This window comes from Haemaphysalis longicornis, unplaced genomic scaffold, assembly GCF_048455015.1.
Source record: "Haemaphysalis longicornis isolate Haplotype H1 unplaced genomic scaffold, Haemaphysalis longicornis Haplotype H1 scaffold_10, whole genome shotgun sequence".
Taxonomy (NCBI): Eukaryota; Metazoa; Arthropoda; class Arachnida; order Ixodida; family Ixodidae; genus Haemaphysalis; species Haemaphysalis longicornis.
Genome location: NW_027526204.1, coordinates 126,986,588 through 127,013,006, shown reverse-complemented (window position 1 = coordinate 127,013,006; position 26,419 = coordinate 126,986,588). Strand labels below are relative to the sequence as shown.

The 26,419-nt window shown below is 48.0% G+C and overlaps 1 protein-coding gene across 2 annotated transcripts; it reads right to left on the bottom strand.

Annotated features, from left to right (window-relative positions):
- Positions 1-1,165: 1,165 nt before the first annotated feature.
- On the bottom strand, positions 1,166-24,918 carry LOC144159276 (monoglyceride lipase-like). Of its 2 annotated transcripts, XM_077690664.1 has the most exons (8): positions 24,614-24,892; positions 17,507-17,770; positions 16,264-16,376; positions 14,561-14,697; positions 13,281-13,391; positions 11,750-11,923; positions 7,924-8,055; positions 1,166-1,469 (listed from the first exon to the last, which is right to left on the bottom strand). In XM_077690664.1, exons 1-8 carry the CDS (start codon positions 24,742-24,744, stop codon positions 1,362-1,364), a joined length of 1,170 nt encoding a protein of 389 aa, XP_077546790.1. In that variant the 5' UTR covers positions 24,745-24,892; the 3' UTR covers positions 1,166-1,361. The 2 variants fall into 2 exon arrangements, with proteins under 2 accessions (XP_077546790.1, XP_077546791.1); XM_077690665.1 differs by lacking the exon at positions 17,507-17,770 and having other exon boundaries at positions 24,614-24,918.
- Between the last annotated feature and the right edge of the window lie 1,501 nt (positions 24,919-26,419).

Here is a 26,419-nt window from a genome sequence, read left to right as displayed (position 1 = left end):
ACTGAATCAGACTTGCATCACGCCTCAACGACGATTCATTCATACGACTGCGCAACGTTCAATTCACCAAATACCACGTATCACCTACTGTAGAAGGGCGTCAAACATCTCAACCCACTTCAATCCCCAAACCATGGAACTCTGGTGAAGCATAGGCTGATTAGTTCCCAGCTCAAAAAATTCCGCCATCTCCACGAAGTGAATGATGATGAGAGGGGCGAAGCAAAAATGCTTATCGGTAAAAAGACTCGACACGTCAAGCTCCGTTGACAAGCCCGTCGACGACGTCGATGTTTGTGGTGGTTATGTAAGTGTTGTTTTGGACGATGAGAATCTCCATGGGTAAGTTGGCGAATTCGGTGTGTGACATTTTAGCCACCTTGGCCGTCGCATTCTGCAGAGCGTCTTGTGTCGTGTACCCCCGGTACCCGTCTTGAGCTCGCAGGCGACGAACGACAACCTCTTCTTCCTCTTCTTGTTGGGTAGCAACGAACGCGTTGAACGTTGTCCTCTTCGGCCAATTATTGGTTGGCCAATCCCTAGGGGGATCCTACCACAATCATCAATACTGTGCCATGCCGTATACAGCAGCAACGAGGGACGGGAGAGGGCCCGAGCAAGAGGAGCTTCGCCCCTAAAATCAGGAGTACCTGATCTCCCGGGTGCGGGCTGCTGCGGGATCTGAAGGAGACTTGGACTGTGGCCACCACCCACTCTTGTTACCGCTCCCCTTTGTTGGTCGAAAAAAATCATTTCTTCTCTTTCAACCAACCTCACCAACCGCAACAAACAAGTTTCTCTCGCTTGCGCAATCCTCCGGACAATCGACGCGAAAGTTTGAGGTCGAACTTGCAGAGACGTTTGGACCTCAGAAATTTTAGATCCTATATACAAGAACGCCGCTGCGTTAGTTCGATGTTAAAAGTGTCTTATCGGATACGCGAGCGTCTCCTGGTTAAGGGCACCCCGTTTACTTTAAAGAAAACAGTCCAAATAGCGCTTGACATGAAACGGGCGCAGGATCTGATCCACATTTACCAAGCGACCGACATCTCAGCAGTGCACTACCTGAAGTAACAGCGCCAAACGGAGCCCTGACGGCAAGAAAACCATTTCGTCGAGCCATTTTTCCAGCGTAATGATTTTCGTCCAACACCGATTTGTATGGAAAGACAATTTATTAACACTTCAGATGTATATGCAGTCGATCATACCCAACTGCACGACCAATGTACACAAAGGCCAGGACAATGACATTATCCCAGAAATAAGGTCGGCACATTTCTTAAGAGTCTCGAGAAAGATGGTTCCGACGTGGCACTTCGGTCTTGCGCATAGGGCACGCTGAATCAGAACTGCGATCACTTTTTTGGAAGGCGGCCAGAGATCCAATTGACGATATCCTTGCGCACCTGCCGGTTCACGCCTCCTGGTTCCGTGAGCAGACAGTGGTACGCGCCGGCGATGATCTGCAAGGAAAACACAAAGTGTACGATTAAAAAACAGGAGATGAAAGCTCAGATACCCCATACGCGAAAACTGTCTATAGCTAGGGTGCGGGATATTGAGGCGTACACACCAAAAAACGAAAATGTGCGAAAGCGTCCTTACGAAGACTTAGCTCACACGCAGAAAGTTCTAGAACCTTCATTATTTTAATGTGAGTTGGCCTATTATTGTCCCTAGAAAAACGTATTCCAATCAAAGCATTCCTGTTAATTGAAACACTTGTCACAGGGAAGGGGTGGCTTAATGTGTCGAAGCTACCGCTGGGCTATGAGGGGCGCCGTAGTCGAGGGAGAAGGAGGAGGAGGAGGAACAACATTTATTTTTCTAAGGGAAAGGCGAGGGGGAAAGGAGAGAGGGTGGTGGCCTCAGTCCAGGCCGCCTTCAGGCCCCCCCAGCAGCCCTCGCACGGGGAGATCAGGTACTCCTGATCCTCGAGCTGGAAGCTGGTCGGCCTGTGCTCCCACTGCTCCAATGTAGGTGATGGAATTGGGTTGGGATGTTTGACGCACTCCCATACGAGGTGATAGGTGTTTGGTGGATTGCATGTTGTGCAGTTGTAGGGAAAAACAGTTGGTGAAATATGATGTAAAATTGCCATGTTGTAGTAAGTCTGTGTTTGGATTCGGTGCCAGATTCGAGCGCCTTGTGTATTGAGTGATGGGTGAGGAGGAGGGTAAAGGAGGCGCTCCCGGCGATAATGATATAAGATGTCCGTGTATGTTTTTGGGACTGAGTGGCTGGCCGAGGCTAGTGGAGGGATCGGGATTAATTTCGACAACCTGGGGATCTTTACGATGCGTCGAAAACTCGACCGACACGTTTTAGTTCTCGCCTCCATCTTTGAAAAACTCAAACTGTGGCAGGGAATGAACTCACGTACTTGGGCTTAACAGCACAACGCCTTAGGTTCTGAGACACTGCGGCGGGTTGAAAACGAACTTGTGGATATCGGTGCGAGCTTGGTATTTGAAAGCTCGCTGTCTCACATTGTGTGTTGCACAGTGAATCCCACTGAAAGGAAAATGTTATGCGGGTGGATCCTTATAACAGCAACGTGAGTGCAATCGTCGACGCCGGGCAGATAGTAATGCGGCGTTCGACGAGCATGCCCGCGAGACGGCACGTAATGCACGAGCGACAACCAACGATGCATATCGTGAATCGAGAATTCCGCAAAGGGCCTTGTGCGCCAAGATTTAAACTCGAAAGCGTTGAGTGCACCCCGATCAAAAGTAACTTATCGCCATGTCGGCTCCAGCTGCAACGTGTGCGACACACTGTGGTTTGGTAAACACCACACCGTAGTGTTGGGACCGAGTGGGGGCACCCGATCCGAGCTCCGTGGCCTCCGACATACGAGTGGTAGCGTGTATGATGCGAGCGGCCAGCCGCTGTTGCAGCCGTGAAGAAGTCCAGAAGCCGTAGGCTAACGTAACTGTTTACTTCATAGCGAGAGGTGAGCCGAAGTCAAAGAACAATGCCCCGACGGGCGAGGTTACAATACAGGACTCGAGCAGAGCGACAACATCGATTCGCTGCTCTGACAGGAATGGTTTACAACGCTTGGGCAGCTCTATTTATACCCAAAAGCGATAACGGTCAAACGCCAACAAGCTAGAACACGCACAAACGTCACAGACACACGCAACGCTCTTTCCAGAGTTCGTAAGCCGTTCATAGCCTCGGCGCGCGTTGAGTCCGAGAGAGGGGAGAGAGGAGGACTCCGTTGCGATCACCGGGGCCTCTGTGTCCTTGAAGAGCGTGGAGACGAGCCACGCAGGCAGCCGCCGAAGTTCAGCCGCCGCAGGCAGCCGCCGAATGCGCAGAGAGCGAAGTGTCTGACGAGGCTTTGTCGCAACTTGTTGCCGACATGATTGCGCCTGTTCTCGAAGGCGCACGAGTGGCTTCGCCGCACAGCCGAGGAGTGATGCGTGGAAGTACTGCGGCGCTGGCCCATTCGTAACAGTAGGCACAAAAGTGCGACGCATACTCAACCGGGAATCACCTCGTCAACCCCCTCCAACGCGCGCAGCTTCGCTGGACCTTTACACAGTGGAATGGCCGCTGCTTTATAGCACGCCTGATTGCAATGGCGTAAACAACCGAGGCAATCTAAGCATTCCCTAAGGGTTTGGGAATGGGAAAGAATGAGGTACTTAACGCCTGAAATGCCTTGCTTCGCCTCTCGTTGTCGAATAGCTTTGCAGTCTTGCCACTGGAAACACTTTCCTGTAGGATTCGACTTCGAATGACTTCGATTCGTCTAATAAGCATTGCGCAGATGCTCGTTCATGTCGCTATATAATTGGACAGTCGACGACGATAGTGATCTTTTGCTCGTTTTTCCCTAGATCTGCGGAACTGGTGGGGACGACCACCTCTCGCTAATGCAGAGTGTAAGCTGGCGCCATGGAACGCCTCGTGAATGGCAGGAGGCGGAGCTCACCAGCGCGACAAAACAAAACTGGAATGCACTGTGGGATCAATTTCGCGGACAGTTGAGCGTATCAACAACTTGGGTACTGTTAAAAGCGCTGATAGACCTGAACGGCACGAGGGTGGCCCCACCAGACCGCATCAACAATCTCATACATCTAACAAAAGGTTCACATCTGGAGGTTATAAAGGGATTAGCTGACAAATACTTAATTACCATTTACACGGAACATCAGCCTGAATATGAAGGTGAGCCGAATGCGGAAGTAGACAGACCAATAAGCCCTGGAGAACACAGAGCCGGGATTAGCACTGATGAAAAAAATTACACCATCTTCCCGTAGGGGAACCCTGAGTAGTATGCGAAGCAGCCATGGGGTCGACTGAAGTTCCCATTAGTTTTCCGTTCGTCATTTCAGTTGACGTTCAGATTCGCGTGCCTTCGTTGTATCAGTAGCTTCTTCACGTAGTTTGAGTAAGTGAAGGGCATAAGGCGCGTTCGTAGCACATGCTCCCGTCTCGGTTTGTAGCGCAGTGGGAAGAGCGCCACGTACCTCCCGTTGCGGCCAGAGAGTCGTGGGATCGAAACCGGGCGCCGCCTAACTATTTCTTTTTATAGTGGACTGCGCTGACGCCAGCCCAAACGCTGAAGGGGCTGAAGCGACGCGCATGCGCAGTGGAGTGCGGACGGCGGGCAAAGGCAATGAGGGAAGGAGGGAGGGAGGGACACAGCCCCGAGCATGAGATGTTTCCCATCTAAAAGACGGCAGCTCCCGGACCGGACTTTATTACAACTCGACATTCATTCAACCTGGACGAAGACACGATTGCCCAAGTAGTGGAACATTTGAACAGAGAATATTGGGACCCGAGAATAGAGCCACCAAATTTCCGAAGCTCAACAAAGCATACAAGCTGGAAATCTCTAGACTAATATGGCTTACCACGCATTTCGGGAAGCTATTCTAAGGGTAATAAACACGAGACTAACAATTTATTGACGGGAGCATGCTATTGGCAAACAATTCAGGTTTCAGCCATACATGTCTACCCAAGACAGTGCTGTAGGTACGCAAAGTTGCCCTGGAAAAGCCAACCAAAGCGCAGTCTAGGTGCTGCCTACGTATCGGCCAAATGGCAGTGTTTGATATGCTGCACAGGAGTATACTCAAGGGGCGAACGGATATTAGGTGCGGGCAGATGACTTGCCATTATTTCAGAAGCTTTCTTAACAACCGTAAAGCTACCATATTCCTGAACACAGAAAACAGGAGCCGATAATTATAGGTCCTATAGCCGGTATTCATTGAAAAGTTAAGCTGTCAATTTCTTCGTTTGGCAACACTGAAATGGCCACGGACATGGCCGAATCGCCACGGACATGGCGCGGCTTCTGCCACTGCGGCCGCACGCCGAAGAAAAATATAACACCGGCGTGCGTCGTCTGCTCCGTTTCAACCAGATTCTCAACGGTGGTGTCAACAGAGTTATTAATCGCGCTCACATTGGAGTCGAGGCATTACTTTGCGTTCGCCGGGCTAGAGCTTGGAATGTCCAACCCATATTATGCGCTTAGCACGGACAAGTACCGCCATCCCGCGGAGCCCGACGTAACCAGTGACGGCGCACTCACATGGTTGCCTGCATGCGTGCCTCGCTATTGAATACAGACAATAGGTACTCCGCAAGGAGCTGTTCTCTCGCCCCTCTACTTATGCCTGTTGACGAAAGATCTTCCTGCTTCACGGGACAACATTCATTAGATTCCTCCCGCCACACATCCAGATGATATCACTATTTGATGCAGAACAGTGAGCGACGCAAGAGTGGAGAAGAGCTTGCAGAGGGCCGCAAATATAGTTGACGTGTATGCTAGCTGCAGGGATTGCAATGCGCCTCGCAGAAGTTTGCTCAGTGATCCTAAAGAACACCAGAAGAGGAAGAAGCGACAACATTGAAGTTTACACCAATGGCGAGCCGGTTCCTCGACCAGAATATCAAGGTCGTGGGACAACGCAGTCTTCAAGGCATGGGAAACGGGGCTACGCTCAAGAAACTCGAGGCAGCTACAAGATAGGGGCTCAGAATGATAAGAATAATCACGAACAAACGCTACGGACTGGGTAAAAAGTAGGCTGCACAGCTAGTCCAAGCTTTCGCAGTATCGTGTATCATATATGGGACGGTGTACCTCGGACTCACCAAAGGCGAGGTAAAACTAAACACTCAGAATACAGATACGTACAAGGCAGCCTTGGGTATTGAGAGGTCAGTATCCTCAAACCGACATCTTGAACTCCGACATCGCAACACAGTGCAAGACTTCTTGGAAACTGACAAAATAGCCGAAATTAGGTTAAACAACACATCCAACGAAACGTGGTTATTGATGCAGCTAAGGCTATGTTCAGACTACCGACGCAAAAGCCATGTCGTGATCTATGGTCGTAACAAAAACGGCGCGCCACGCAGTTAGGTTGGCTGAGACGTGAAATGAAGTAATTCTTTAAAGTTATTATGACAGTTGCGGCAACTGCCTGTACCCGGCTTAAGACTCACCATCCCCGTTGGGTAGCCAAAGCCACTAGGAGCTCTTATGCCAGAAATGAGAAAATTACAATCAGCCGGAAGGCTAGAATTGTGACCCCCTATTTAATTCCGAGAGGAGTAGAGTCAGGGTCGAATCCCCAAGTATGGTGTTGGACAACCATAACACACTATACGGGGTCACCATCGGAGGTCAAGCGGGAAGGTAGGTAGCTGCTGTAATCAAATCATGACACAACAGAAGATAAAATAGCTGTAAGCTCGGCTGCACGAAAGACGGAAAACAAGGACCCAGAAAGAGCGGACAGCTATCGCCCTAGCCACCGCTTCCCACCCCAGGGCAACAATTTTAACGAATTCGGAAGAGGCCTGTAGACACTTTATACTTAGTGAACACTTTACACTTCCTGTTCCGCCTACAAACGCCGAGGGGAAAGGTTCTTATCTGAACGCCAGGACCACACGGAACAAAAGGGGAACCAGGCTGGCGATGCCCGAGGTTTTATCGCAGTCGCCTCATACCTATCAACCGTCCGTGGACACGGCGACCACAACTTTCGCCGAAGATTCAAAAATATTGAAGTTCAATAAGAGAGCGCATTCACTACAGTACACTCTCAGGAGACTAGAGGCAGACGCACTACCTGTACACTTACTGGTAGTACCCCATGCTATACTCCCCTTTGGCTGCAGAGCCAGGAAGGGCGGACGCGTGGCGCATGATATGGGCATGCCAGTAGACGCGAATTGTACATTCAATCACAGTCGTCCAGGCAGCAATGGGAAGCAACCCTTCTCAGCGATGACTGCCTGCCAGCGATTACTGGCAGAGAGTCACAGCGGCGTTTGAGGCCAGTGGAATCGTAAAATCAGTACAGCACGTCTTTCCCTCCCTATTTGATTTTCAAATCAGACATTTTCAATCAGTTTTTTGCGGACACCGGTGCCGGATACCGGCTTTTTTGACCAAGCTCGCGCTGTGGAACGACTCATGATACAGAAAGTCTCGTGCAACGGAACACCTCCAAAGGAGGCGTTTTTCTGCTACAGACACAGGACGCCGGTTTTCTTCGCTCGATGGGCCACTTGAGGCCTTCGCCTTTAGAATGGAATGTAAACGGAGGTGGAACTCCGCATGGAGTTGTTACTATATGGTCGCTATTCATGAATACCAAGGTGTGCTACAACACTTGGCTGACTACTTGGCAATCAAATAGAAACCCTTCGGGTCTACCAGGACAGCCTCAGCAGATTCTGCTTTTTGTGTGTGAGGTGGTAGCGCGCACTTGCCGCTTCGTTTTGGCGTTAGAAGTTTAATCGTTGGACGTATGGAGCATACGGAAACTTGCTCGCACAGTGTTCCTCTGACACAACACCTCCAACGAACGATAGCCCAGTGGCGACACTACAGCGCGGCATTCTGAGGTTAACCTTGAGAGTCTTGTCCTCGCTGGCCGCCTTCTCGTAGAATTGGTGCGAGTCTGCAGGATCACAGAGCTTATCCGCAGAGCCGTGCTCGATCAGGAACGGCAATTTCACGGCTTCGACGTTGGCTTGCATGTCCTGCGTGGGAAAGAAAAAGAAATGAAGCACAATGGTGTGTTATGGTTCAATTATTCTCCATGACGTCCTTTGTTCTTCATGTTCATTTGTTTTACAGACCAAAATTTTCGAGCTTAAATAGCCCAAGAAAGACTCGTGCTTATACCAGTGCGGAGGTAATTCCAAATATTTCCCGGGCTGATCGCAGAGATTCCAAACAGGGGATGAAAATGTTGCGGGTATTATTCCACAGTTCCAGAATGTAACGCGGTGAATTTGGCGTCCAGTGACTCGCTGCGCACTGACTTATGAGCCAAGCTGCCGCGCTCTCTGCTCGTTCTCAACCGTCTTGTGCTTTTATACCGGGCTCACTAAAGGTTACCATGAGGAGACGCGTTTGCTGCTGCCCACTTCCTTCTACACTACCCTGCTGCACACTTCCTGCTGCACTATCCTTGTGTCCATGTAAAATTTGTTTAACCTAGTGCGCCGAAAAACATAAGCTAAAAGGTACCTACTTCATTATTTTACTAATGAACTCTTCATATGTTGACCATCTCTACCTCCCGGCATGAACCCGACTGGTCAATTCATTACGCAAGATTAAAACTAAGGCAGCTATCGATAAAGCTAATTGAAATATCGTTTACCAACTAAAGGGTGACAACAACCATGAATAATTTATCCAATATGTATTGCAGGCTAGCGGGCCAACTTCGTGGGCCATGGACGGAGCACAACAAGGGTGCTGGTCGGTAAACACTGGTAAAAAAGCAAGAACAAGAAATTGAAAATGAATATTAGCTTCGACTAAACTTCTGGCTAAAGAGTGGTTTTTGAAAGTCAAAGACTGGAGCCTGACTATTGGGCCAGATCAAGCTTAAAAGCGAGGTATGATTTGAAGACGAATCGATGTGCAGAGGATCCTTCGATGTTGGAAGCTTCCCAGGTGTAACGGTAGTAGTAAAATTATCTTAAGGTTCGTAATTTTCGTCCAGCTGCGAAAATTTTATTCTTGAGCAGACAGGCGCACCATTAGAATCAGTTTCGGGTTTTCCTTTAAAGAAACTTCTTATATACATTTTAGCTTTTCAGTGGCACCACGCCTGACTAACAGTTTAGCGATGTTATGTACAGTGGCGCGCTCACTGTGGCACCCGGAGGATGGTAAGTGCCCTAACGGAACAACTGGCGAACACCTCGAGAAGCGGCTCGCGTCGCTTAGCAACCAACACAGTCACAGCTGGAACAGCACCTGCTCCACAGAACCTCGACGCGATACCAGGAACGCCGCGCATGCCTCGTGCACGTATGAGCCACCACTGCGCCCTAGCCGTCGTAAAGTGCTACAGCGCATGTTATGCTTGGCATGAGGAACACGACGTTATCGTTGCATATGACGATGACTGCTACCAGCACAGTGAAAAGCGACGATGGAACATGTCAATAAACAATTTCAAACTTGCGCAAATGCGTGGTGATATGCCCGTCTCACTAGAAAGAAATCTTGAAGCGTCGCTATGGTTCCAGGCTTGCGGACTTGGTGCAAGCTTCACCCGTTCTTTCGTTCGGTTTACCCTACAAGGTACACATTAGGGCTCTGACTGGCTTAGGTGAGAAGTTTTCCAATGTAATTAGTTGGGTTTGCCACGCTATACGTCCAGTCAGCGACTGAATGTTAGTGATTTCACCTGTTGCTGCTTGCGAGCAGCAGATGGGAAAGAAGGAGGGGGGGTACGAACGCTGAACCTTTGGAACGGACACGAAGTACGACTTAAGTGATGCAGCGAACTTTGCAGTCCATTTACGGGGGAAACGTGGTAGTGAGAGGTGGCAAGCGAAGCCAAAAGAGTTTGCTACCATGAAAGTCACCAAATGGTTTCGAGATGGTGGTCTTTTTGGCATTTTGTGCTGAAGATGGTGCGTTCTGGTCCCGCGAGGTCATTATGGATTGTCCCATTCGCAAGACCTTTGTCCATTGCAGTTTTAGCATAGCTGCTCGGGAGAAGTAAATGTACAGGTGCTCCAAAAGTTAAACGGAGCACAGCAGCAGTTGCCAGAGCGGACAAAACTGCATGCCAGCGCGACCTATGAATAGATGCGCCGCAGATAGAGAGAGTGTGTGGGCACATCCGGATGGCCCATCTCGATACTCGGACGCTCGCCTTATCGCCGGCTCAGGCGAAGCTGCGGCGCCGCCATCTTTTCTCGCCAGGAGCCATTCCAGTGCTTTGTGCGCAAATTTTGAACGAATCTGTTTGCCCGCGTCGGGAAGAAAATTGACCTTCAGCAGAGTACGAGTTCCGTTTCGTCAAGAACGCCACCAGTTTGACCACGTCCCGGCCGTGGTTAGAGACTATCCCGGCGGCAAGTATGTTGCTCCATGAGCTTTAAACGCTTGGGAGTCCTTCAGAGGCTGCTGCTTTAACCATGCTTGGCTCAAGGAAACGCGCGAAAAATGAATAAATGCAAACCGTTCCTGCGTGTATTGGCTGCACTGCTTCCGTTGTCTTAAAAATACGGCTTTATTAAATAGACTTCAGTAAATTATTTTAGAAAAGAACGGTATCCTAGCTTGACACGTAACGTCGGAATGGTCCCTTGCGAGCAAGGATGGCGGCGCCGCAGCTTCGCTTGAGCCGGCGATAAGGTGAACGTCCGAGTATTGAGATTGGCCATCCGGATGTGCCCACGCACTCTCGCTATCTGCGGTGATTCTATTCATAGATCCCGTTGGCATGCAGTTTTGTCCGCTCTCGAAACCACTGCCGTGCTCCGTTTAACTTTTGGAGCACCTGTACGTTCCGACTCCAAAGAACGGCTTTCTACAAGAATGTTTCGCAGTGGAGAAGCGCTCAGAAGCCAGTCTAACACATTTCACACTGTACTTCAGTGGCTCATCACCTGCCTTTAGGCGATGGGATCATTAAGAAAACCCAGGCATAGGTAGTCCGCGGATTGACAAGGTAGGTTCGGAATTCGTCCGAAGGGCAAACTTTTTAATGGTTTTAAAATTCCAGGAACAGCACTGGCTCAGTAAAGGCTTCCAAGGGTGGCTGGCTGGCTTAGATGTTTGTTGGTAGAGTGTTCTTGCATTCCCAGGAAAGCACGAAAAGAACGTGCTCTTCCCCCCCCCCCCCCCTTGTTTTAGGGGCGGAGCCGCTTAGGGGCTCGAGCTTTTGGCGTCTCATGTCGTCGTCGCCGTCTCATGTAGTAAGGGTAGTAAAACACCCAGACCCTCGTTTTGCAATGCCTCGAGCTAGAACGCTCGATCTCTGTGGGCAAAAACGCGTTTTAAAAGAACACACCCGGAGACTTGTTTTCCAACACCTCGCGCTAAAAAACTTCGTGTTTCAAAGACAGGAGACTTTTACAGCAAAGCTGTATACGTCTACGCCTTAAAGGTTTCATCTCCGTGGACAGAAATGCCAAGGCGCCAAGGATACACTCATACACTGCATGCTTCGCGCGTCCCCAGGTTTCGTGTTAGTGCATATGGCCCGAAATTTTTTTTTTATGTTTTTGTCGCACATTCTGGAAAGTAAGCACCAATGCTGCAGGGGGTAAATAAGGAAGCATGGCTGGAGCAGAGGGCCTTAAGAAGAGGGGGAATTGGGACCAGGGCACTGGAGCAGCTTGGGGGAGAAAGTCAAGTGTCTTTTGCATCTCCCTGCCGACGACCATGTGTCCAATCCAGCACCGCTTGTGGCCTCACCTCTAGCGCGGACAGAGCGGCAGCTCCCCAGGCAGCAGTCACGCTACCATGGTAGCGCAGTGGATCTTCAGCCAACCGCTTTACTACGGCAGGGTCACTGGAGACTTTCTCGAGTGACAACTTCCCCAACGGAAAGTTTGGAACCACCGAGCCGAGAAGGACAGCCATGGTCCGCTGTAAACAAAATGGAAGGAAAGGTCCCTAGTGATAAGATACGGACGCTTTATCTCTGGGAAAGAAGCACAAGCGTCAAATGTAATTGTTAAGGATGAGCAGATCTCGGACCTATGTTTCGAATTAAGTGACAATGACAGTTACTGTGGACTGTTAAACGTAGCGTGTGTGTACACACCCGAAGACGCAGAGAGAGCAAAGAGAAGCAGTCTGCAGAGGAAGCGGCACTCAGTTTCGGAAATTCCACTTTCACTGTCAGTTCGGCGGTATTTTCTGGCTTAATTTTTAACATGTCAAGAAATATATCAGTGAAACGTGCTCACTGGGCAGCGTAAGCTTTCTCACTGTCGCTGTTTAAAGGTAAGCTTTTTTTCTGAAGTGGAACAAATTTCTCGAAGGTCATGGCCCTTTAGAACTAGTGACCCAACTCCATGAATCAGCACGCAATGGTTTTTAGACAGCGCTATCGCACTGATGTTTGACCGTCTTGAATAATTACAGAATTTCCAAGAACACTCTCAGCCTACTGACTGCGATGGCGTAGAGCGGCATACAAACAATTGAATGATTTCGCACGGGGAGTGCACGGCTCTGTATAATGTTTCAAGGTGCAGCCCTTTGGCACCCGGTACCTTCGTTTCGCGGCGAAAGCGACGGCGCCGTCCGCCGACATCTACATAGCCGAGTGAGCGAACGAAGTATCCACGGCAGAAAAAGAACGAGAGAAGCATCTGGCGAAAGTGAGACAGGGAGGTTCGCACGCACGGCAATGGCGTCATCTCTCAATGCCTCCCCTCACACTTTAGCCATGCGGCTCTGCCAAGGAGTGCACCCCTTCTCGCACTTTCAACAGACGCTCGTCCGCTTGCCGCTTATCAGAACCACGCGACATTGCGCGGGAGGTTCAAACATTTTTCGCAACATGCTCGCAGCTCCTCCGTGCGTGGCTCATGCGAACAACGTCACATTTGCATGGGAGGTTTCAACACCATTTGAAACAACATGCGCCCCGGCGGTGGGGACGCGCAGCGAGATAAGAGTTGCGCGCGCCGCCGAGCGTTCGCTGATCACTCGATCTCTTCCTGCGACGCAGCAGATATGTGCCGTGATCGAGAAGGCTGCAGTTCGCGCTTCAAATTTCGCATTAAGGAGTATCGTGACTGTCATTGCATTTTTACGTCGTTTTTGTCTACACCAATACACCTAACAGAAAACAAAGAAAAACACTCATTGAAAGGCTGTAATAATGATAGAAACAATTCAAAAGTGTGTAATATTGTATTTTGCTAGGGTGTAGGGACGTTATAGACTGATCCACACTTTAAGGATGTAAGAAATTGTACAGTGTGGAACCAACCTTAAACCAAGTCGCCTCCTGTTTGTCGATGCCCAGGAGAGGACCCAGAAGAACCATGCCTGCGAAATCCTTGGGCTTCCGCTGAACCGTCAAAACACAGAGCAGACCACCCTGCCAAACAAGCGCCATGCACCAAGGACATTAATTCAACTTACCGCCAAAAGTATGCAAGTAGCTGATATGCTGTTAAGTCAGGAGTCAGTAACAAGTATACAAGAATTTTCACTTCAATCACCGGACCTAGCAGGAGGAGCCTTGGTGAACTTACGGTTGCTCAGAAGTAAAGAGTAAAGGCTGCCCACATCCGCGGCAGTCGCATTATATTTTTTCTAAATCACTAGTGAGGCTTGCCCTTGAGTGCCATAAGATTTCTGCGCAAGTCCAACAATTTTCTGATGGATAATTGGACTTGCTTGGGATAAATGGCATCCAAGAACTCTATAGGTGCATGCCTTGTTCCCCCTGAAATGTTCTTTGTAGTGGTAGCAGGGGATCATCGCCGGTTTAATAAAACACAGGTCGAGAGAATAAATGCTTCAGACTCAGCAATAACGCACAGTGCTTGGCTTGATGTCAGCTTTCCAACCAAGAAAATCGTGCCGCGATGGAGGACGACTATGCCCTAGTGCTTTGGGTTATCAGGGCGGATATGTGGTACGGCTAGCCTTGCGCATCATAATATTACGAGAAAAAAATCAGACGTGGGATTTTCCAATCAATTCGATGGGGGAAGTGTTATCTCCATAATGACAGCTCATCTCTGCTCCATCACGTAGATATCTTGAATATACCATGTGCCACCTAGTTTGAAAAAAAAAATATGCCCATTTAAACCAATATTACGCTGCTAATTCTATCGCTACGTGGCGTATCTCAAGGCGGAACAGACGAGGCGAATACCGCAGTTAAAAAACATTCAATTCATTGCTCATGCCACTTTGTGGGTCAGTAATGCTTGAATGATGGATTGGCCGATTGAAGACGGAATAGAACTGCTTCAGGTGTGCAAGTACTGTAGTAATCACGATTACAAATGTGACATTACCAATTTCATGGCTCAAGTTTTGTGACTGAGTGAGCGTGAACGTTGTATGGTATAATGTAACGTGGGTATTCTGAAGTACACTACAGTGTTACGTACTCTGAGAGAAGCACATAGTGCTAGGGGAATTGGACAACGCTCTACACGTATGAAGGTATGGTGCTTACACACGAACTTCCGTAATCGGCAAGCAAAGCCGCCTACGACTGCTTTTATCCTTTCCGGAAGACTCACTCACCATGGAATGACCGAAAAGGTAGATAGGCTTTCCAGGGAAGTCAGTGCGGCGCATGTCAACGTGCGTCAGTATGTCGTCCACATAGGTGTCGAAAGACTTGATCGTAGCCCGAGGTCCCTCGCTCTTGCCATGGCCCACTGAAACGAAGCAAGACAATGACATTTAGAACACTCTACAGAAACGCTCTTTTCTTAAAATTTAAAATTTTGCCTAAGACACCATGCCATTTTAAACATATCACCTGATTTCCAAGATCTCACGTCGCAAACGTTTTGCCGCAAAGCATTTTGGTGCGCTGAAGGCGTACACCGCTGAATTGTAGCAGTGCTCAATTTCCATGTCAAGAACCGATAAACAAAGTTCGTTTTTCGGAATTTTTATTCCCAGCCTACAACAAGCTCAGTTCTGTCTGGATGCTTTACCAAACAGCGTAAGTCGAAGGGACCCCGAAGACAAAATACAATTGCGGTTTATTAAAGATACTGCATTGTCCCGACAACAATGATTCCAATTTTATCGCATATTTCAAGCTGTTAATCGAGATATTAAGAGATACTGATCAAGGCGTGGCGGCGCGGCAGCCACTTTTCGGGTATTTATATATGGCGTCATTAATCGTACATGATTACTGGCCGCAGACATAAACCACCGCCATGTAACATGATTCGGCGATTGTAGCGGGGGCATCTGCCTTGGCTAGATCGTATCAATTGGATGCGAACACGAAGTTAACACGCTTAAAACTGTTTCATTGCTGGCTTATATCACGTCACTGCTGTGCAAATTTTGAAGGCTTTTTCCAATTACAAATAGGGGAACAGCGCAACACAGACAAAACACAAGAAGAAGGTGACAACCACGAGCGCTGTGGTTGTTCTTGTGTTTAGTCGGTGTTGCGCTATTCCCCTATTTGTAATCATGCACCAACTCGCCCAAGCCTTAACCCTTTTTCCGATGTGTCTTGTTTTGTTCCGTTAGAAATCTTTTGTATCTGGAACGGAGTTCAGGGAGCTACCAAAGGCTAGTTATTTTCAAAGTGAGCAAGGTTGTGTTTTGCCTCCATGGCCCTTTAAAGGGACAGACAACCGACTTTTGTGAAGTGCATGTGCTCTATCACATATGAAAGCTGGCGTTTTATATAGAGGGTAAACCACGGGAATTAGCGAATAAATTGTTTGAAATATTTTAATTTGGTCCTAAACTTTCTTGAGCCAAAAAGGCGGCGCCATGTGTGTTATCGCGACAATGCCGAATGTGTGCAAACACCACCGCCGCTACCAACGGGATACTCAAAAATGGCATACAAGAATAGAAAAAATTGCACTTTATTATTGCTTTAGCTTGGGACAAATTTTCCTGTACCTCTTTTCATCGTACGTATAGAGTTGAAAGTATGTTGATGCCCGACTCCGGGTTGTGCCTGCGAGCGTTCTTTTTGGTAGCATTCCGTTGTGAAACGTCTTAAAAACCGTTTGGATCACGGTGTCTTAAATGTTGCCTTTCATTTGGGACAGGGAACAAATACTTCACAAAAATCAGTTGTCTGTCTCATTAAATATGCTCTATAGAGGCGCTGGAGCTCTCAGCGCTTAGGCCGCAACGAGCCCTCCTTATGTGTGGGCCTTCTGCAACCTTTGAGTATTATGAACTCTGCGTGCATCCCCCAGACATGTTGCGCGGTGAATGCCGTAAGTGCGACTTGCCGTGGTCGTGTGCGAAGACGTAGCAGCCGACTCTGGTCAAGTCACGAGCTACGGTGTGGTAGGTGTCGCCATGGCAGTGCTCCCCGAAGCCGTGCGCCAGGAACACCAGCGCTCTACAGTAAAAAGACGGGAACTTTTGCTGTGTAGTCATTCAACAAATTAACGTGAACAGAGGTTCCTGGATCGAATTTTTACCCCATAGACTTGGTGAAAGAAAGCTCGCAGAAACGCACACGTTTCCATCGGCCGTTGGACGCTGAAGCTGGTCAACACAGACTACACGTTTTAGGAATTGCTTGCTGGGCACTTTCTTAGTATAAAAAATAACCATCCCCTCGAGATTCTGGACTGTAGGTATACCCAACATTTGCATTATCTTACTGATACTACGACTCTCGATTATCAGTGTTCGACTCGCTGCTCTCTGTCGGACACGCAATCCGGTGTTCGTTTTTCTGATATATTCTTATGATCAGGAGGATTTCCGCACTACCCATGGCGTATCTGTGCGAGTTTGAGACTACCGTTCATCTGTCTAGCTGAAAGCCTGCACCTACGCAGCAATCCCAGACAACCTGAGGGGATAAGGCTGTGTGCTGCCGAGCGTTAAAGTAGCTGCTTTCGTGAAAAACGCGAAAACAAGAACGAATAGTCCGTGTACAACGGGTGGGCACACGGTAACCACCCCAGAGAGTTTAAATTACTCTGTGTACACTTCTAGTGCGGCCTGACGCCTAGCCCGCGTGTATTGTCCAATCGTAAAATAGCAAATTCTGAATATTGGAAAATTATAAAAAAATTCTTAAATGCTAACTGATCGTCCTAAGACCCTTACTTTACAGAGAACTTTACAGAGAACTTTACAGAGAACTTTACAGAGAACTTTACTGAGAACTTTACTGAGAACTTTACTGAGAACTTTACTGAGAACTTTACTGAGAACTTTAAGCGTGCGCTAGGGTTTGCTGAACAGCAAGCACAGTTAACTCTTAACTATACCAAAATGAACATGCGAAAGTGCGGACAAACTGAATTATGCGAACGTCAAACTCCTGACAAATGGCGATATTATTGTAACAGATCTTAAGGCTGAAAGAGACTGATTTTTTATGCTGTAGAGGTCTTTGGGTAGTAGAAGGGGCGTTATACATTCTGAGTCCATACAGAACGTAAGCACCACGAAGTCGCCGCAAAGGTAGTAAGCAAAATGCATAGCGGGTTGACGGTGTTTTCGGTGACCAACCTTGGCTCCGTGTAGGCTTGGCTGCGCCAGGACTTGCAGACGATTTTGTGGCCATCATCGTTTCGGAGCGCTGCACTCTGCTGAATGTGGAGGTCATGCTCACCGTCGAAAATGCCAGAAATGTTGGCTACCGCGCCAAGAAACTCTTCCCCTCCTCCTTTTGTATCATACCGATCACCCGTTGTTGACAATGGTATGGCCGAGTGCCGCTGCAGGAATGCGGCACGAACCGTCCTGGGGGAATTGACTAGACGAGCAGAAGAACTGCGGACATAATAAAAATGACACAGAAGACTTAAACAGAAAATTTCTCATGGCACTGAAAATGCTTTACGCATGCTTTGAAGCCGAAAGCTTGGCATAGTATTGTGACGGGTACCTTTAATTTACACGTCTGCCCGTCGACCAAGCTGACACCCTATTTTACTATCGCTAATCCATCTTGACCCGCCTTAGTCTCGCCTTTTTATACATTACAATCGATCACCAAAAGTAATTAGTGATCAAACAGTTATGATGATGATGATAACTTTAGTATCGGGCAAAATAGAGTTTTCACCATCATTAATCGATCAATAAGTAACGCTGCAATGGTAATCATTAATGATCTCTTATACGAGGTTGGCGGGCCTTCGCTCGAATTTCTGGCTTTTTATACCGTTCGTGTTGACGACAGGGAAATTCAATGTCACGTTCCAATGATACGTGTAAGGTTTGCGCCTTCACACAAAATATTAGGGAGTGTGTTTTAAGGAGCTAATCCGTGCCATCCACTCACGCAAAGGCCGGAAACGGTAGCCTTAAGTACGGTCCATAATGTAATGGACCAGGACATTTGCTAATCATGTACAGTCAAATTAATACGGATCCTGGCCTTTCACTCATTGGTATCTTCTGAGGGCGCAAAATATTAGTTACGATGCACTACTTGTCTAATAAAGAACAAAAATTCACACACTGTACCACACAGAAAACACCCTACCATATCCGAGAGTATTTATGTAAAGTTCGCATTACTCTGGCCACAGCCGAGAGCAGTCGGTCATTACATGCCTTCACAAGGAATTTTACCTTGGTTTTGTTGACAACAATAAGTGCAAATTTGTTGAATTTTTTCTTAAAGTTTATGCTCACCGTTTCTGAATTGTGGTATATTTGAGTATGCTCACGTCATGAGTGCTGTGCCTGAGACGGACTAGGGGGCTGACAGTTTTGTATTCCTCGCCTTAAACCGTGAGATAGATAAATGTTTATGTATACCAACGACCTAGGGGGCCGCCATGGCGGCCTTACCGTATGCCACAACTGCTTTTTCCCGGGCGACCAATAGGCGCTGGTAGTCTTCCTCCGAGTACTCGGACATCTCCACCCAATGGTGGAGTAGGGGTAACAGGGGCAGGACCACATGTGGTGTTGCACTGTGCATTTAGTGCCATAGTGTGGTTAGAGGGAAGAGGAGTTGGCGAGTGGGTGGATGTGATGAAGGAGGGCTTGGTTAGAATGGGATTCAGTTTAGAGGAGGCGTCACGGCTGTTCGTCCGGAGGTTAGGGAGGGGTGGCCGGAGGTAGTCTAGCTGTTGCGGGAGAGGCGGTAGTAGTTAGTGACCTCCCTATAAGTGGTGAGGGAGTCAATGGCGAAGTACGATTCTCGAAGGGGAGGGGTCTCGTCAGGCGCACGGATGACGAGTGCTTGAGGCGCCTTAGGAGCCCATTCCGCGCCGTCTAGTTTCATAAGTGCCGTTAACGAGATCGGTAGTTTGCTTGGGGGGGGGGGGGGGAGAGGGTGTCGGTTAATTTTGAAGGAGAATGTTGTAGGCTAACGTAGAGACAATTCCGAGAGCAAAATGTTTGATGGCTGTTATTGAATCGGATAATATTAGGCCAAACCAAGTGCTCACAGGATGGTCAAAAGCTTCATCCGCCTGGATTTAGGAAGGCAGAGAATAAAGACGCTATAGTGGAAGGTGCCTAAGCTTTCCGTATGAAGAAAAGAAGAATTCGAACTGCTACTTGAGAACGATTCTCCATGTTCTCCAACCAAGACAACGATATAGACAAGAGTCATTTCACGAAACTGATTTGTAACGAGGAAGAGAGCTCCAGGTCAAGGGATTCAAGCTCAGGCAGAAACCCAAGCTCAACCCGGACAATCCCCATGCATCAAGCGCACAGCATGACCAGTGCGATCATGATCAGTTCTGGCTGCCCCCCACTTCTTCGGCTGCTCGAGCTTCTTCGGCCTCCGTTGCTTGATCTCTGTTCCTTGGCCTTGTAAATGAACCCCACTACAGGTTATTCAGTCAGCCCTATATATAGGAAAGAAACAGCCCAATGTGAATAGAAGTTATCCTAGCAAAGTAAGGAACTTATTGAATAGCTCCGAAGCATATTAGCCTCCAGTGCGAGGACAATAGAATTGGCCGAGTTGTTCAAATTGATCAACATAAATACTGCATATATACTTGCATTCAACGTTGCGAAAGTTTAAGCGACATTGACCAGCGGATAAAGTTTGAAAGCGACTAGGAGGAAACTCACCAATGATAAAAAAACGAATGTTCACTACGGTATGAGAGTCCCAAAATAAGTATGGATGTTATACTAAAAATACTCGAGGGAGTTTACGCAAAACTCTGCGCCTCTGACCCTCACTCAGAAACGTTTTGCGATAACTAATGTCGGGCAGGTTCCACCTGTTATCAGAAATAATGTAGCAACGATGCTCAAAGAAATGAAAAAAAAAAAACAATTATGCTGGAGATGGTGGCCTTACGGCCTACATATTGTATTTTGGTGGAGACGTGCTAACAAATAAATCATGCAGACATTTTCTTGAAGTTCTTGAGAACTTTAGCGGTGCTGAAGGCCTGGAAAAACGCAAATTTAGTTCTACACCTAAAAGGTGATGCCAAAGAACTTAAAAACTGCAGACCCATCAGCCTGATCTCAGTTACATAGAAGTTATCTGCAAAGGCAATTCTAAACCGCATAAGGGAAAGTTTAGGCTTTCAACAGCTACGAGAACACGCGAGTTTTAGGAAACGTTTCTGAACTTTAAATTATAATCACGGTGTTAACAAGGCAATCAAAAAAATGTTCAGAGTATAATACACCATCGTACATTGCATTTATAGATTATGATAAAGCATTTCACGCAGTTCCCACTTCAGCAGCATTAAGCCGTTACGTGACACGACGTTGACAAGCCAAACATCGCGCTCTTCAAAGATATATACGACGGATGCGCGGGAACTATACGGCGACAAAGAACTCGCAAGTTTCCCATAGCAAAGGATGTCCGGCAAGGGGACAATATCTCCGCAGTTATTTACAGCCTGTTTGGAGGGTGTGTTCGGAAAAATTACAGGGGCCATGGAGGCAAACGCAATTTTGTTTGATTCGAAATTTTTGGTGTTTTATGGTGCCCCCAGCACTTTTTCGGCAGCACGTGATGCTTTATTCACTAAGAAATGAATGAATTTATGACAAAATTTTGATTCTCCCGCCAAATTCTGTGTTTCGTGACGCCTACCATGACGTCGCAAGGAAAGGTCTTCAAACGAAATTCAAGTGCGCAGTTCAGCCTACAGCGGACTGCGGCTCGGCCGGGCTAGAGGGAAGTCACACTGTGTTGATACTGCGGAGCCTTGTTCACCATCAGCACTACTAGATGACGCCACCATACTGCTCCGCACCGCTATTCGCCTTTGCTTTGTCTTTGACCGTAGTTGCACCTTGATTGTTTTTGTTAACGGTATCGTTTCGTGAAACATCGGGCATGTTCGACAAATATGGTCACGTAACACAATGTCGATTACGCAAATCGGCCAGTGTGGCTACGTTACAATTCGCGGACAACTTGGTAGACAGCTTACGAAGCAGTCTAATTAGACGCCCAGAGGAATAAGAATTGAAACGGCGCAGCGGTCACGAACGCAACACCAACGCAGACGACAACCTCGTAGCAGACATGTTGAGGAACGCTAGCGCCAGGCTTCGTAAATAATATTACTGTTATTGCATACATTACGTGATTTAATATTAAACAAAAACATCATTACCTCTATAAATTATACTAAATATATCACTTAAAAAAATTTAGTTGGTAGCAATGTTAATAGCCAAAAAGGTGGCGCTGGCGTCACTTGATAGTTTGGACTATAGCTCCTCGAAGAAGTCTTCGTTGACTGCACGTTCGAAGTGGAAAGGGGCTTAACGTGGCGAACTGTCCGCGAAGACGGCAACGAAGCTGTCTAAAGGGGAAATTGGAACGCACCCTGAGACAAACCCAAAGCGCCGCTCTCTTAAGCTATAACAAGCATAGTGCGCGCAGTACCAACAGCAGTACGCACTGGTACAGGTGCCGTCAGAAGTAACTGGAGCACGGGAGCTGTGGCCGAACCGCATAGGAGCGCTGTGTGGCAGCACCGTCCGTACACGAAAGAAGCAGAACACGCGTGCGCGCCTGACGACGGTGATAGCCCATCCATACTTCTCAACCCATTTATTTTAACGCGGCTCCGAGCAAATTATTCGCAGCATACTGATCTCGGCGATGGCGCTGATAGCAGAGGCGGTATCTGGCAGCGTCGCTCACACACTTTTTCAGCGCACGCGAGCTGCTGGAGGAGCGTCGTATAATCGCAGGAATCTGAAGTGACAATTTTTCTTTTTAAGATTTTTAGGTGGGTATGCTATCAGCGCCACCGTGAGACAAGTACGCTGCGAATAATTTGCTCGAAGCCGCGTTAAAAGAAGTGGGTTGAGAAGTATATATGAGCTATCACCGTCGGCAGGCGCGCATGCGTGTTCTGCTCCTTTCGTTTTGCCTCCGGTGCAGCTACACGGCGCTCCTATGCGGTTCCACCACAGCTCCCGTGCTCCAATTACTTTTGACCGCACCTGTACATATATGTTTACGTGTTCCTTCGTACCTTCCATTGTTTATCCCACAATTCTTCGTAGTATAAAATAAATGTTCCCTAAATTTAAGAGAAAATGGCTCGTTCTACAGGCTTACAAGCCCCGATTAATTTGCGTTGGCCGGCCTCAGCCAATTGCACAGCTGGGCATACGACATCATAAGTTCTGTTGCAGGAAATGAGCTAGTGGCTCGCACGGCCATTCCATTTTTTCCCCTAATTATATAGCTTATTTAAGCGAGGTTTACGTTAGAAGTGGCGTCAGTATGATTCTAATGAGGCAATCTTTCGAATGAACCACACTTGCGTTTTGTCTGCATGTCTCCTCAGAGGAGTGAAGCTGTGAATTCTTAAGATGCGTGTTTGAACACTTCAATGCAGCTGAGCAAGAAGCAATTGACCGGCCCAACTTTTCGCCGATATTACAAGGCCCATTTTTCTTCCGGCGTAATTGACCGGATGGCACGTCATTACTGATAACAGTAAATTCTGTCATGCTTATAACGCTTTGTTCAAAAGAGAAGTGTGAAGTTATGCGCATTGTGCTTTCCCCTTCAAATGGAAATGAACCTACTACTGACATGATGCATGCTGAGGATAGAAGTTCGCTTCATGGTGGAGCGATGTAAATGTGCAACTAAAAGGTTTTGCTGTGTCAGTAAGTTGAAAGGGCACTCGACTGAGCAGTTTGCCGCTTTTTGAAACACCACGAGAAAGCCGCGCGCGCGCCGAGCTATTTAGGCAGCCAGGTGGCGCAGCCTCTAAAGAATGCGGAGCGCTCCATTAGTTTATTTTAAATTGTAACCGCGGAAATGTTGTACAAGCCACAAGTTCGGTGTTGCGGGAAAAAATACCAAGAAATTTTGGAGCGCTCGCGAGAGCGTGCCTCGCGGGCTACAGGCCAGCGTGCCCGGAAAGTGCAGTGGCTTTAGCAAAAAAAGAAAAGACTAGGAAAAACCCCGAGGAACGCGGAAATATTGAGCGCTTGAGTGCGCGTGCCTTTCGGCGACCGCCCAGTCCCTGGCTCGCGCAGTGGCTTTAGTAAAACGAAACAAAAACAAACAAACAAAAAATCCGTTGCTTCGTTTTAAGCGCTACTAAGCACGCAATGATTCACCTGACGAACACGACGATATCGATGCACATGACGATGACTACTACTAGCACAATGCAAAGCAACGACGGAACATGTAAATAAACAATTTCAAACTTGCATAAATGCGTGGTAATGTGCCCTTCAGAGCTTACGTATAAATAAATCCTACAGCTTCGCTATGGTTCAAGCCTTGCGCCACTTAGTGCACGCTTCACCAGTTAAGCTGGTGGAAATCTACAATGCTGAGGAAGACTTTGCGTTCCCCACTCACCGAAGACGACCTCTTCGACGCGTATGACGACGATTACTAGCACCGCAACTATGCAGATAAACAGTGGTAACGAAACGTAACTACGTGTAAAGCAATAATCACCTACAACTGCTCCACCATTTTCAAGCCTGGCCCGTGAGCGCAAGCTTCCCTGATTTTTTTTGTATCCTCCTGTAGGCTGCTCTAATATAACCGGCGGCCACACGTTCCCGTGTTCACCCTAAGCGAGCTCACCACTGTACTGAAAGCCACGCGCTCCGTTGTTCGCAATTCAATTTATCAGTATAGCACACGCCGCAGCGGCTAAGTCGAGACCGTTCAACCGTAAACTTAAAGTATTAGTTCAGACTCTACGGGCGCCAGTGCGCTTTAAAACGCTAACTTAACGTCTCAAGTGGGGCCAGTGGGATCATACTAAACAGGAAATACGGCACTCAGTGTACACAGTACACCGACGGGCACTGATCTGGGCGTACTCGTTCTTTGCACCGATTTTTCTGTTGGGACACTAATGTTCTGGTTGCAGCATCACCTTTTTGCGGTTGTTGCGAGAAATAAACACAGACGAGTAGGTCCAGTAAACACCACTCTGATTACCTGTGGTACTAACGAATCTCCGCGAAGCCACTCCACCTGTCATGACTGTATCTGCCAGCTATCTAAAACGCACTTATTTTCCATTAAGCAGAACCACAGACCTACAGTTTTGTTAAAAATTCATCGCTTGTAGACTAACAAGGTAATTATTACGCCGTCACATTAGTTGTTACGATGCACGCGGATAGCAACGTAGAGCACAACTGAAGGGTTTAACTTACCTAGTTTTGTTGGCAGTCGCCCGAAGAACGCCTACTTGCAATGTTCGAAGGCCGTTGGGATCAGCGCGCAAAATCCCTGTCCAACCTCGGACGCGGCTACGGAAGTGTTTCGATATGCCTGTCCACATCATAATGCACAAACAGCTCTGAATACTCTAGGCTGGAATCATGGGATATCCCCTCGCTCTCACGGCAGAAAATAAAAAAAAGAGAAGAAATGGGTGAAAGGGGTAATAAAAAAGAAAAAAAAGAGTGAGGACAATCGCAGCCGACACTGATTAAATAGGCTGAAAGCGTAGCACAACGTCGTGATTCGAAGGCTATTCAGCTGGTGTGAGAGAGCGAATTATAAAGCAGAAAAATCGCCACCGCGACTAAAATGGGACGGGAGTGATTGTGCCTCTTTGCAGAGGGGGGGGGGGGGGGGGGGGGGGCGGTGCTGGCGGGATGAGCGTTAGTTGTGGACCGGGGTTCTTATCGTGCTACTTTTGCTCGCCCTTCGCCATATACCGAGAAAGGGGAGTGGGATATAGCCCGTATAACAGCGATAGTTCCGTCCACTCTCCCGTAGCACGATACCTTTGGCTCATGTCGCATTCAGATAGATAATCGCCCATGACGTCGAGAACACGTGTAACAGTTTTAAAGCTGCGGCCCTATTCTCGCCTTCATCAATGCATCATTTTTTTAACGCGATAGCGTTATTAGGCTCCTTTTTCGATTTCCCCGTGGCTCCTAGCCATCCGGTATCAGCCGTGCTCATCAGGCGTCCGCAGTAATGCGCCATCGCTGCCACCCGGAAGCTACGACTGAGGCATCAAGATTGAAGGGCTGGCCTGAATCTGGAATCAGCAGAGGCACTGAAGTATGGTAAGGAGGACAATGGTACCACAGCTACGCCCAGTCGGTGGCAATATGCTCGGCAGACATGGTCGCCAGCCGTGCCCGCAACTTACGCCATCACGACCAAATGTGTTCCCACCAGAAGGCCAACAAATATGAATTTCCGGTAATTAATGCGCCGCAGCTACACGGGGGTTACGAGGACTGCCGTAGTGGAAATATCCGGAATAATTATACCACCTTAAGATGTTTAGCGTGGGCCAAAATCTTGACACACTGCTGTTCTTACTTTCTGCTTCCATGGCCGGGAATCGAACCCACAACCAGTAGTGCAACGGCTTACCCGCTGAGCTACCCGGCGTGTTTCCCACCGGAACTAATGCCGGCACGAACTTTGGGTGACGTAACTAAAGCATGTGGCAATGGATTAACACTGGTCTCCCAGATTTCAAGGAAAGCATAGATTATAAGCTGAAAAGAACAAAAATAAAGACCACTATATGGACTCTAATCGCGTGTTTTGAAAATACTCCTCACTATTCCGGCAGGTCTGTCTCTGCTGAAAGCTCGGTTTGGCGAACGCCAGGTAGCGCCACGCGGCTGAGTTAAGATCACCCTAAAAATGAGTACGAATGTCCTCCCACAGAAAAATCACGTAAAAATGTTCGCCATGGCTCTAGAGCCAAGCGGTGGTGCCAAACTCACAATCACAAAAAAGAACATCCTTAATCAATTGCCCACAAACAAAACGCCCAACCAAGAGAAGAGCAGGGAAGAGGAAGGAAGAAACGATAAGAGTCATGCAGCCACTGATCATAAGCCGGGTATTGCAGAGCTTACCGTACCCTCAAATTTAGCAGCACCGAAGAAAGCAAAAGGAACACCATTATCAGGACAGCATATAAGATGGTTCTCAATTTCGAGAGTTTAACCGTGAGACTAAATAACAACGGGTAGACCACC